Raw genomic sequence first — 14,096 nt, forward strand, 5'->3', positions numbered from 1 at the left:
AGTTATACCTAGGAATTTTATACAATAACTACTAAATTGATCAATAAAACACCATTAATTGACTATAAAAGAATTCTATTTTAATGTTCCCTTTAATAAATCATTTAAAACCAATCCCATTTACGAATTACCCTCTCATTCGTAATCGTAACAATTTCCCCCTACTTTCCAATCAATTACCAGCACAATTGTGGTTTATTCATTAGATTTACTGGCAATCCCCAATCACAAGAACAATTTGCATGGCCAGATTGTCTTATCAGCCGAGTATACCTTGAGAACTGACTCACGGACTCTATTTTCATTGTTGACGGCCAAAGTGTTTATTTGCCAGAGATAAGCGAGCGATGAAATTGTGCCAAAAGATAATTTTGGCATATGTGGGTCTCGGAATGGCGGTATATAATATAGGCTGTATTCAATAAAACCCAAATGTTGTGTGCGATAATGACGTCACTTTTGCGTGTCAACAATTTCCGGTTCCTTACCACTTAGGGGTGTGTGTGTTGTGTGTATTATTACTTCCCGGGTTTATATTCTAATTAATTGAGAGCAAGAGTGCGTCCCTCCAGAGCTGTCAAATTGCGATCCCCATTTCGGTAATTGGAAATTAAATGAATTAAGCGGAAAGACAGATAGGGTGGTCCACAAAAAAAGAAGGAACAACTTGCAACCGCAACACGACTGCGGGTCAACGGGTTCGCTTTTCACTCGTATTCCCATCTCCCCGATTGTGTGCGCAATTACATGGACAATACTGTACTATCAGCAATCCCATATATATGTGCATATATACTATATTCCGATGTCACATTATAAGTCAATATGCAGATAAGGGTCCGCCCGCCAGCAGCTACAGAAGAAGAAAAGGCTGTATCTTCAGTTAGATAGGTTCAATTCCCTATGGAGAAAAGACAAAGACTTTTCTCTGTTGCCTGCAGCAAATTATGCATGCAAACTAACAAAACTTTCACTCATAAATTAATTGTTCAACAGCAACAACGAACAAAAAAAATTAGAGTGGCGAAACAAAACTAAATATGCCCCAAAAGTGCCTGTTCCAACGAAATCGTGGAATTCCACAAAACAATCTCTGAGTAATCAGCGAAATGTTTGCATATTTAATCAAACCATAAATATTAAAACATTTGCTTATTGCCAAAGTTAGCCTTGTAGCCAAAACAACAAGCCATACTTGTGCCAATTGCTGAATAATGGCCAAACATAAAGATAAAGAGAGCTATCTCATTTGCTGATTTGTGGGCGGTAATTTGAACATATGGGTTTCAAAGTTTATTTGCAAAAGTAGGTCAATTGTCCATCAACACAGAGCAAAGAAAAGCGATTTGAAGCGGGTTGAGAGTTGGAATCGATATTTTCAAAGATATACAAAGTCTTTGTTTTACATAGATGGATATTTTTATATGTAGTTGGGATATATGCGAAAAAACACATCACAAAAGCATTCGTTTTAAGTGAATCATAGTGTTTGTGATAAAGAAATTAAGAATTATTAATTTCCCTGTTAAGCAGAACTGAAATCAAAGCTGATTTTCCTGGTATTCTAAATGAACCCATTAGCAAATCAAAGACGGTATTTGTTTTTGCCTTTTTTAATGGCCAAAAGAGCGACCTTTGATCAACCTTTTTTTAAATGGTGTTCGTGGTTTCAGTTTGCCGGAGAAGGCAGACCACAAAAATTTCACACGCCGCCTTCGAAAGTGATAAATTTTCAACTTCCAACATGCATATATAATTTGAGCCAAAAACAAAAGCTGTTAAAAAATAAATAAAAAGCGGAGGGACCACAAAAAAAAAACAGCAACCCACGCAGACTGATTATAAAAAATGCATAACTTAGCAGCTTCGACACCAACTCACCGGCCATCAAGAAGAAGAGGCAACTTCCCAAGGTCGTTACTGGTTGCCCCCACACATATAGATATATATGTATCTACACATATGTATCTATAGCTATGTATGAGCCACATTCCCCCACCTCGACTCAGATTCGATGACTTTCCCATCGCCGTTTGCTGCGGCCAGCAAAATGTGCCTTTCTTTTATTTTTCGCACTTGGCGAAAAAAAAAAAAAAAAAACACTCGAAAACGTAAACCCAAAATCCCATTTATTGTTTTGGCACAAAAGCTGCGGGGCAGGGAGCGCACAGGTTGCCTTGTCAATGAAAAAGTGTCAGGGCTAGAGATTTAATTAAGCGAACAAAGCGAAGCAGCCAGCCCGAAATCAGCAATCCAAAGCCAAAATACAAAATACAAAATACAGAGCAAACGCAGAGTTAGTGAACCTCCACTAAAAATACAATGAGCGGGAAATAGCGCAGAAAATGCAGGGAATGGCTGAAGATAGCGAGGGAATCATTTAAATTTTTTCTGAAACTGGGAAAGAGAAAGGAGACTAAGTTACACTGCAATAAACTAAGCTTCTAAATATAATCTTTAAGATATGGCAAATACATACTAAGTTATCCCACATTCCTGCTAATGAAAATACTTCAAGAACTTTCTGAAGTATCTTTCAGTTACTTCTTAGATTAAATAGCTATCTAAAGATTAGTTTTAGATCTCAATCGTATAACTCTTTAGTGGAATGATCATAAAAGTCTAGTAATTCTAGAGATTTGTTAGATCTTATGCCCAAAGTTTTTCTTTGCGTGTAGCCGCTCTGTGAACGTGTCAATGACTTGTGTTTGCTTAAATGCTTTTGGAGCCTACCCAACAGATACTATTTGCGTAATAATTAGTTGTTTTTTTATATCTGTGACATTGAGAGCGCCTTTTATGCTTTTTCGGGTACTCGTGCACTAATTGCTGGCTATTTTATGTGTGTGAGTATAGTTTCTCCTCTGTATTTCGCTTTTTTTGCTGCTGTGGCTTCCTGCTTGATTTGTTTATTGGCTTTAATGTATTTTGCATGTTTCGCTTGTCGTGTTTTATTTTATTGACTGCCCTGCACTGCAGTTTCTGCCTCTTTAGCTTCAGTTTCAACTTCAGTTTCTTTCTGCCTGGCTGCGCCTGCGCCGTTGGTTAATTTCTTTCCCCCCATTTATTTGCTTGCGTGCTTTATTATCATGTCTCGCTCATAAATATGTATTGTGGTCTTGCTGTCTGCACTTGTCTGTCTCCAACTGGAGCTCCACCTCCTCGCCAGCCTCCTCCTCCTCCTCCGCATCCATCTCCACCTCCCCGTGCTCCTCAATCCATCTGCTTCCTTCTCGAGTTCCACGTAATTGGGTCAAAGTTCGCCCAGCTATGAAAAATGTTAATTATACGACAACTGTGGGCCGCTGTCGTTGTTTTTATTGTGTGGGCGGAAACTAACGGGAGCCAAGCCCCAAAAATAACATTTATGAACATTGCGGAAATTGGGCTTTGTGTGTGTGTTTCTTTTTTTTGGATACCAACACGTTCATATGCACTTAGAACATTTAAATTATGACGCATATTTTATGCAATTAAGTACATTTCAAGTAAAAACTATTCACTAATTTGATTTATAAGTTGTAATCTCCAAGCTATTTTCATATTTCTTTAGCGATAACAAAATGCCACATTTAGTTAGGAATAAGTCGTGCAACTTCTTGTGAAATGAACTAGAAATATATATTAGACAGCTACGCTGCTAGTAAACTTCTTTCGCATTCGTAAACTTTTGTAAAGTTTCTTTGTCTGAACTTTGCCTCCTGGCCGGCCACCGTTCTCAATTTCCAGTTGACCACGTTTTTGAAGTCAGACTTCTCATTATAACTTCCACACGCCCCCAACTGCCAACAGCAAGAAATCAGTGCACTTGCCATAAGACCGTTAACACGTTGCACTTGTACGTGTTCCCCGGAACCGCATGTGGCTAACGATCCGATCCTCCCCTCGCCCACGACTCCTCCGCCACGATTCCATTCCAATTCAGCTCCTCTGACTCACTGGACGACAGTTTGGCCAGCTTATTAAGTGCGATACAAGCTGGCAAACAAACAGCGCAGTTGGTGGAAATATCGAGTTATCAATAAAACGGAAGTGCCCTAAACAAAACAAACACGAAAGCGAAAACAAAACGGGGGAGACAGATAGTCATAAATCAATGGAGCTTGGCGAAAAGATTCCCAGAAACGAAATTAAGTCATGCTAAAGATCGTCATTGACTGGAAATCCAAATACCCAAAAAAGAAAAAACACCCAGGCCAAATTGAAATTATGATTAAGGCAAGCGGCAGCGGGCCAAATGGCAAAAATTGGTCAACACATTGGTCTGTGACGTTTGATAAGCTGCTGGGGCCAAAAAGGTGGCTCTCCAAAGCGAATGTAAACCGGTTGGACAGTCAGTCAGTCAGTTAGTAAGTAATCGGCGAAAAGTCGGCTAAAACCACAGCCAAATAAATACCAACGAAATGAGACATACAGCGAGCAAGTGGATGGACTCCGCATCCGTTACTTTTTAAGTGCGTTCGAGTTCCTAGCCACATGCAGATACAGATACAGATACAAACACACAATCAGAATCAGATACACAAAGTATCTGGCGGCATTACTCATGCTAATTTCACACAGATGCTCGGCCACTGCGGAATAATGAACAACTTAAAGCGCCAAAGACGTCGCCGAGTTGAGTTAACAAGTTCTCAAAGAACTGCGGGTACACAGTAAACAAAACTTGTGGCTCATACAATTTTCGATTATTATAATTATTATATTTGATTGGTTCATGGCAACTTTTTCCCAAGTGTCTTACATTTTGATCTGCGTAACCCTAACAACTTCAGTTGTGTGGGAGATTTCAGTTGACTGGCATTTCTTTGGCCATATTTTGGGCCATAAAGATATGAAATTGCAGAGACTTTTGAAAGCTGCCAATGCCAACTGATTGACAGCAGAATTTCGTGAAATGGTGTAACCGATAGAGCTTAATCCACCTGAAGAACCTTATAAGGGCACACGTGAAAGAGCTGGTCATTCCGAGAAATTAAATGAAATACGAATATGTGTGTATGGAAAGGAGATTATGAATAGCCAAGCGCAACAACCTTGAAGGTAGATGTGGAAATTCACTGGCTGAATTACTCATTCTCCAGATATTTCAACTCTGCGATGATTAACTCACTTAGTACAAAAGCTCATATTAGATGGGGTATCAAGAAAAATACACAAACTTGTGAGATTGTATTTCAAACAAACATCAGTAAGCTTTCTGCCCTGCAATATATAGACTCTACATTTTGAAACGATTAAAAAACTTGCTGATTGTAGTTCTCTAACATTTTTGTTCTACTTTAAAGAGCAAGCCCTTCTTCTCCCCAATTTAGCTTTAAATGGCAACCAACAGTTGTACAACTTTATGGCGCCCAAATTACTCCTTTTCATGCAGTTTCGAACCCATTCCCAAATCAAATTACCCACTTCGAGGGTATAAAAATACTTTAGCATCTGTAGAGGCGATAAACAACAACTTGCAAATCCAGCAGCAACGGCAACTCAATTTGGTTGCATTCATCACAGAGATGCCGGCGGCGACCCCCACAAAGTGCAACAGCAACATGCAACTGCAACAACAACAACTGCAGCACTACGAACGCCCAAGCACCAGAACAACAACAACAAAAGCAACATCCAAAACTTGCCGTTGGCCTCCCAAGCGGCGCATGCCACACTTTTTCCGCTTTTTCTGATTTTCCAACAGCTAACGGTAATTTACAAAAGCAATGTCTATTTTTGTACCGCCGCCGCTGCTGCTGCTGCTGCTGCACAATTGTATCTTGCAGATACATTTTAAACTTATAATTTAAATACAGGCACAAAGTCAAGGCATTGTTTAGCTGCGTGATTATGATGATGATTGTTCCTGTTGCTTCTAATACTCTTCAAAAGGGTATACCAAATTCTGAAGCTAACGCTGAGCTTAAAACAAATGTCTTTATGAAGTTATTAGCTTGGTTAGTAACGGTTTCTTATATTACGATTGATACAGATACCAGAAAAAGGTATTAAACTAAATTTTGAAGGGCATTTCAACTTCGAATTTGAAGAGTTTTGACCTCCCTTTTTTTATTCTTGCTTTTATTATTCCTACTATCACTATTAACCCGCCAGGCGCAGAGCCAGAAAAATGTGTTAATGTGTGAGAAGAATCCGTTCTCGGCATTTCTGTTTTGGCTTGTAGTCATTTTTTGTTTTGTTCGCCGCTTTAAGTTATTAGACATCATAGCGGACACAAACTAATTAAAGCGACCAGAACAAGACGGAAGATGAGGCGTCGCCCTGAAGATACAGATACCCAGATACATATCGCTTATAAAGAAAAAAACATTGCAAAACTAAAGCAAAACGCAGTCAAGCATTAACTCTAACGATTGCTAATTATAAAGAGACTAAGTGACTCCCAGAAGCCAAAAGTCTGAGATCATTGCTCTCTCGGCGAAAATTTGCTTATGAAAAGAAAGCCGTAAAAAAAAACTTAACAAGCTAATAAAATATAACGATTCGCTTACCTTGTAGACCTGACCGTAGGTGCCATTGCCCACAACTTCGATGAGTTCAAAGATGCCAGCTGGATCCTGAAAGAGAGAATGTGGAGAACATGAGTGATGGATGAACTGGGGAAAATCAATGTGGAAACGCCCAAATAAAATCCTTTTATTTTTCATTCCGCCCAGCTGCCACACACACGCTCACACACACACTGCAAACAAAGAACCCTCGAATGCCCCTCTTGAAACCCTCTTTTTTCGGAACCCGCACCACTTAAACAACCTTTAAACACGAACCAGTCCGGGATTTCCCTTTGTTTCTTGGTTGTTTGTAAACAAATTATTAAGGCATAACAATACAAATAAGGAGAGACAAGTCCGCAGAGGCACTCGCACTGCGCTAAAAATAAAAAATCCTCGATTTCCAAATTCCGATTTGGATTCACCCCCCATCCCATCCCATCCCATCTGATATCCCTTATATTCCACTTTCATGCCCATTCTCGGTTCCCAAAAGCCATACAAATTGCATGCGAGTTCATTGACACGCAGCTCGTGACACGAGCGTGACACGACAGCGAGAAGTGGAGGCAGGCACAATGCTTTCTATTTTTATTGGAGCGCAGGTGATGGAGGAGAGGAGCAGGGCGCGAATGGGGCCACTGGGATTACAAAGACGTCCAGAACGACAGGTAAGGCAATGCCAATTAAAATAACAACAAAAACAAGAACGCCGCCATTTCAACAGGTAACTGACTTTTTCGACAGCCCCAGTTGACGCTCAAAGGTTCGAGAGGTTGTGGGTTCAGAGGCACGAGGCGCACATAAAGAAATTGTGCCCAATAAATATTGATTTAATAGGCTTACGGAGCGGAGCTATTCTTGGAAAATTAATATGGCTTTTTGATAGACTTATTGTCCTGGGACAACGAAGATAATATTATTATATTAGATTATACTAGCCACGAAGCACGAAAGTAAGCTGACTGAGCTATGACATGCATATTAGCTACATCTTTGTTTCATTGCCATAAGTATATAAACCTAATCCTCCAATTTCAGTGTAGATGGATAAGAAAAGTTAGTAAGCTGCAGTCAGTGCTCCAAATTCACTTTGTGCAAAAGTTCTACAACAAGTTGAGCAGGCGAACTCGAAAGAAGGTTGATTGAAGTCTTACAAGTTTTGGGAAAAGCGCCCAAGAGAAATCCACACATTATTGACAGAAAATATATCGCGGAATATAACTCTTGGCTTCCTCAAACGATTGATTTATGGCGCATCATAAGTTGTCAGCTTAATGCAGCTTTAATCCCCATCAAACGAACTGCAGTTTTCCAACCCCCCGGGTGAATTCGCCCATAATTTTCCACGGGGTGGAAGCTCCCTTAAGCTGCAGGAATTAGAGACCAAAAGACAAAAAGTCAACAACCAAAAAAAAAGTGTAGTAAAAGTAAAGTAAAAAACCACGAAATAAACAAATAGGGAAAATCTAAGAGGGGAAAAAGCTGAAGAACTATGGAAGCCGCTTTGAGTAGATTTATGGCTGCACCCCCAGCCCTTTTTTTTACCACTCGAGACCCAGAAAAGTGTGTCAAACACATGCGATAAAGGGAAAGGCAGGGAAAAGCCAAAACAAGAGGGAAAACAGCCCAGAGACAAAGGAAACGTGCTGGGAGTGCGACGGCAATTACTGCTATTTATGGCTGATTACTTCACGTTGTAAAAATCAATTAAAAATTCACAAAAAATGAACTCACTGAACGGTGAGGAAAACGACGAAGAAAACCGAGAGAAAAGTATCTGCTGGAACCACTCCATGACTCATTAGCGTTGACATGTTAAGCAACACAGAAACAAATCCCACCAAATGAGCAGTCCAACGGCCGAGTGGCGGAGAGCGGGGATGACCGGGTTCAGGTAGCCGTTAGAAAAAAGTTCTAGTCGGTGGTCAGCGATCGTACACTGCGAGAAAGTATCATAGTACTTTTTATGAATTTCTAAATTCTAAATTCAAGTATCAGATATTTTATCTATATCTCAGGAATAAAGTCCCTCCCATGAATAAAAGGTAGGAACACTAATCTGCACAATATATTCTAGATTTTCTCGCAGTGTAGATTTGGTTACAGTTATCAGTTACCAGCAGGCAAAACAGGCTGGTTCGGATGTTGTTGGTACTGTAGCTTATTCCTGCCGCTCTCTTTGGAAATTGTCCAGCTGCCGACACATGTGAAAACCACTGCACCCCTCCCACCACCTACTTCCCTTCCCCGCCCCGCCCCCCTTTCCTACTTTTTCGCCTTTTGTTTGCCTTTCCTCGCCAGCCCCCCATATTGTTGTTGCCGCTGTTTGTTTTTGTATTTGTCCAAACGGGTACAACTAAAACTAAAACTAAACAACCCGTTGGAGGCCGAAAGATCGAGTCGCCGACCAACGCAGTCGCTGGCGGTACAGTGAAGATTGCTTTAGGATCAACCTTTGATGTTGTAAGACTAGAGATTTCAATCTAATTTCCAAAAACTACCTCAAATAAATATGTTTTTTTTATGAATTAAACTTGTTCATCCATGTTATATAGAATGTAAAATAAAGAAGTGTGATTATTGGGTTTATGATGACTTTTTAAGTTTTGTTGTCAGTTTCTTTGGCTAGTTGCTTCATTACTACAGTTTGCTTGGCCTGGCAAACTGGAATTTTTTGAGTTGTTTTGTTTTGCTTTGTTTGTCTAAAAGCGCAGAACTACCCCCCACCCCTCATAGTTGGCCCGCTTCCCCTGCAAAAGGCTTGGCCCAGTTAGCAGTAAAAAATGCAAAGAGCAGGAGAGTGGCTTAAAACAGGACTGACTGCATATTAGGACGCCCATGCAATTCAATCGAGCTGGCTTATGCAGATGCAATGGCTGCACTAGGAAAAAAGTGGTAAACCTTGTAAAACATTCCAATTAGAACTAGGAAACTGTGCTGAAATACTCATAGTTTTTAAAATATTATTTCCTGAAATATAATTTAGTTGATTTTTAATCTCAATTAGTACTATTTTTTCGCAGTGACCCAAACTATTTCTCTTTGTTGGCTTAATTCGTGTGGGTCGCGTGGCCAATTCGATTAGGAATGCACTCAGCTGACGTCACGAAGCCCATTTACCTACTTTTCGGGTATCAGCAGCACATGAGCCAACTCTGATTAGAGCTGATTATTTAACGACCGATTTCCACAGATCCACATGGAAAACAAAATGATTTCCCAACACCCCGGGGAAATTTGCTTCTATAAACACACGTTCGATTGCGAAGAGATGCCTCTTCCCGAACTTTATAAAAAGTATTTTCCCGGGTACCGGGGCCAATGTTGTTTTAACCCACAAAAACTGAAACATGTGTGGATTTCTCGATTCTTTCCACTCCTCAGAGCAAATTGCAGCGCAGACGGACACATGGAACAAACCGAACAAATGTGGGCGAACACGTTTTTATCGCAGCTAACGAAATGCAATAAATGTTGATTAAAATAAACACACACTGCGGAGAAAGGAACTTGAAATAATGAAGTTAAATTTAAAACGCAGTATAGTGCCACTTAAAAGAAGAAGCCCATCTCGTGAATTCTTCAGAACAAAGTTGTTGGATCTGCCCTTTGTTTATACTAGATACTAAATATTACTGATTGGAGATCGGTTTCTTTCAGTGCACATGCGAGTGAAATACACATAAAGAAGTGGCAGCCACACCAAAATGAAGACAACCAGCGTTATCAGTGGAGAATAAAAGAAACTGCACCAAATACAAATAAAGGGGGAGTCGTAAAAACCAGAAATAATTAATGAAATTTGTGCTGATGAATGCAGCTCGTGGTATCTTATCGGACACAAGGAGTGGAGTGGAGTGGAGTTCTTATCGAGTGAACAGAAACCAGAACGGAAGCCTCACAAAGCGGGCCAGTTTCGAGAGAAAGAAGCTTAGCTTTAAGGACTCTGACCTTTTGTCGTTTTCTATTTCGGGACATTCCACAGCTAGCGCATCTCTCTCTGCTCTCGGCCATTGTGTTTAATGACCTTTAAAAGCCACGCACAGACAGGTCACCGGAATATGGCAGACATGCAGGCGGGGGGCCGCCCACGTCCACGCCCACTTTAGCGCCCCTCGCCGAGAGGAGAAGGCCAAACAGAAATAAAACAACAAATAAAAACAACACTTCAAACAAGACACACATCACAATTCATATTCTCATGCCTGCTGCCATTTTTGCTGATTTTGCTTTGGGTTCGTCGCCGCTTTTCTTGGCAGCCAGTGTTGTGTGTGTGCCCCATCTTAATCATCGTTTTCATCATCATTATCATTTGAATCCACATTATCGCCATCTTCAAGCTGTCTGCTGCAGCGCAGATACAAACACACACACACACACAGCGATCCAGATACATGCGGCTCGCATAGATACAAAAGCACGCATGGTGTTGCTCTGCTCGCTTCTGCCTGCCGCCTTTTAATAAAGTAAACTAAACAATTTTCATTCTTGTCTCGTTTTTGTCTCGTCTTCGTCGCTCTGCATCGACTATGAACAATTTTTCATAAACACACACGGGCTAACAGTTGGGGGTACAATAATAGTGCCATCGGAGAACTGCGAATATATAACTCGATGAGCCTTTAATCCAAAAACTATATACTCTTGTTTTAAAAATAGGTTTTCTAAACATTATATATGAAAATATAATATCCAACCGAAACTCTCCCCAAACTAATGGTATAATCTCTCAAATTTGACTCCAGATTTTCAGTGCTAACTTAATTTATAGAACTTCATGGAACATCCCTTTTTTAAGGCCGCCTTAAAGCCTATTATTTTGGCCTCATCTGTGGGTGAAGTACACACACAGCCACAGCGGCGCACATGCCGAAGCAGCGAGGCGACGACCCAAGCACCACCACCAGCCCACTCCCCATCGACCCCCCAACCACCCCCGCCACATCCAGGCAGAGTCAACAAACGGACACTCACACACACACTCGTGCCAAACTGAACTTTCGGTGGGTGCGCAAAGCAAAAGAGATGGCGCCCAACGTGGGGCCGGCGGGCGTGGTGAGTTCCGTTCCGCCACCGAGAGTGGTGAGAGTGGTGAGTGTTTGGTGAAAGAGAAAGGCAACAAACGCATGCGGCAGTGCGTGCGGCCACAGGGGGGTTAAAGGGGGGCGCTAAGGCGGCCGAAAGGGGGTTAAGACTCGACAAATTCATTGAGAAACGAAGCGAAACAAAAAATAGCTTGGCAAAGCGGAGAAGGTGACACCGGCCGGTCAAAAGTTGCGCACACCACTCTCACATTCAAAACTTACAGGGTGGGTGGTGCCAAGTTGGGTGGTTTTTTGTCAGGCAATGAAATCGAAATGCCAATGTGCATTTATCAACTCGATTATTATTGTGATTGCTTCGAGGGGGAGAACGGAAATCCAGAAAAAAACCTTTTTTCGTTGCCATGGCAAAGTGCAAAAAAGGCCGAACACAAAGAAAAAGAACTCGCTTTTGTTGTACTTTTAAACAATTTGCATAAATGTGCGGGGGAAACCTTCGAGGGTTTGACGACTGGAAAGGCCAATCGAGTTGGGTAAGATATTGTGGGGTATTTTTGGAACCAAGTTGTAAGTAGCGAGGCTTCTTTGCGAGTTGCAGGAATTTAAAATGTAGTAACAGATAAAAAATCATCATGAAATCAAAAAGAAAAGAATTCATATTGGTTGCATTTTGGTTAGTTCACAAATAACTTTTAGATTGCAATCTATGAAATCTAGTATGGAACTAATCGATTATGGATGGAACCTTTCAGATAGTGTAAATAGTTTGTGAAATCGAACTAACAAACTACGAACGGAAATTGGAGTGTAAACGACCACACCTGGGAAAATAATCACGGGGCGGTCACTTTCCCGTTAATCGGGCGAGGCGTGTTAATGAATAAAGCTGAGGGGGAGGGGGCAATGTGGGGGCTCTATTTTCGGGGGGCTCTGCTGCTGTTTCTATTTCTAGTCGTATTCCATTTCCATTCGAGATGGATAACCGCAGCGTATTGACTCACTTTTAGGGCCGTCAGATCGATATCGTCCAGTGAACAGTTGACCGATGGAGCCAGTTGTTGTTGCTGCTGGTGCGCCATTTTGATTTGCTATTTTATGTTGTTCTTCTGGATCTGGAGAATTGCTGCTGCTGATTCTTCGCACGCAGAAAGAGGTGGAGAGAGGAGAAATGCAAATAAGACGGTGAACGAGGGGTGGGGGGCAAAACAACGGGGAGAGAAATAGAGTGGAGAAGGAGCGGCCGAAGGACTTTACTGCGATTTTAGATTTATACGCTCTTTACCGCGATTTAAGATTTATACGCTCTAAATGACAAATGCCACAATAAAAAACCCGTGCAATTAACAAACTATTTGTTGCTGTCATACAACTTTTCTCTTTTCGCTTCTCCGCTCTTCTTCTCGCTCTCTCTCTCTCTCCATCTCTCTTTCTCACTGCTCTGCCTCTGCGTGCGTGTGTGTGTTTTGTGACGGAGTGTTTGTGTGTGTTAGTTAACGTTTGGCAAACGGGGCGCGGCTCTTTTTATTCCCCAGCACTTTTTAAAATCTTTTCTCGCCCTTAAAGCATTTATTTATCACTGCCGATTCATCTGCTACTTCGCACACACTGCACAATTTCAATATTTTTTTTTGCGGCGCTCCGATGGACCAGCCTCACACACACACCCACACCAGCGCAGCAGCCTGCGTATGTGTTTGTGTAGGTAGACAGAAAAAATCTGCCACTCGCTTTTTCCTCCCGATTGCGTTTTGCGTTCTCGCGCAGGACTCGCGATTTTCACTGGCGTAACGCGAATACGTACTCTTCACGCACAGCGATGGGCGCCTATCGCCTTTGCATCGCACAACCAGCTGAACAGTTCAATTTCCCAAGTTCAGTGAAAATCAGAACGGTTTTCCGTTTTACGCGACGCCAAAACCCCGACGGATTCCAACAGTGTGACCAATTAGCCGATGGCAGCTTATTCCATCGCCAACTGAAAAATACTTCGCGATTACCGTTCTCATTTCTGCGCACATACCGCAAATATATCGAGCCGTAGAAGGCCAATTCGTGTGCCCGTATATTTTTCTCTTGCAGAATGGCAAATTAACAAATTAACACCTGTAATCAATAAATTAGATTATACATTCACTAATTCCAATCAGAATAATTAAGTAGGCTGGGAAACATAAAAAATATTTACAGATGTGATATTTTATTTCATAGGGTAACACAACGATTTAACCATTTCATGTGGTTGTATATATTGGAATATAAGAATGCAAATATAAGCAATATGGTCGAAGATTAGATGTGATTAGACGTCTAAAAATGTACGCAAGTGAAATAAACGCAGTGCGGTTAACAGCCCAAAATATCTTTCATAACAGAGTGCTATCGGTTTTGCAACATTTCCACTGATTTCTTTGCACTCGCTATTTTATTTCTGATTGGGTCGTTTTTGTCATTTCTCATCCAATTCGAATTGCACGAGTCAACTTTCCAATTTAACACGAATTATTCAAATTGTATTATCAAACATATATTTAAATATCCTTTTTATAATCGGTTC

General features: G+C 41.1%; 1 protein-coding gene across 15 annotated transcripts in view; it reads right to left on the minus strand.

Moving 5' to 3' along the window:
• The window catches only part of LOC6736501 (mitogen-activated protein kinase kinase kinase kinase 4), a 30,797-nt gene extending 17,254 nt beyond the window's left edge, over window positions 1–13,543 (minus strand). For 4 of the 15 annotated variants that reach the window (XM_039293744.2, XM_039293743.2, XM_039293742.2 and 1 more), the window contains exons 1-3: window positions 13,344–13,542; window positions 12,544–12,677; window positions 6,498–6,563 (exon numbers count right to left, since the gene is read on the minus strand). In XM_039293744.2, the coding sequence (XP_039149678.1) occupies window positions 6,498–6,563; window positions 12,544–12,621 (144 nt within the window). In that variant the 5' untranslated portion in view covers window positions 12,622–12,677; window positions 13,344–13,542. Of the gene's footprint in view, window positions 1–6,497; window positions 6,564–12,543; window positions 12,678–12,976; window positions 13,301–13,330 lie in introns of those variants that run through there. The other 11 variants (XM_016170360.3, XM_016170359.3, XM_039293745.2 and 8 more) reach the window with 8 other exon arrangements.
• Window positions 13,544–14,096: the final 553 nt, after the last annotated feature.

The sequence above is a fragment of the Drosophila simulans genome, chromosome 3L (genome assembly GCF_016746395.2).
Source record: "Drosophila simulans strain w501 chromosome 3L, Prin_Dsim_3.1, whole genome shotgun sequence".
NCBI lineage: Eukaryota > Metazoa > Arthropoda > Insecta > Diptera > Drosophilidae > Drosophila > Drosophila simulans.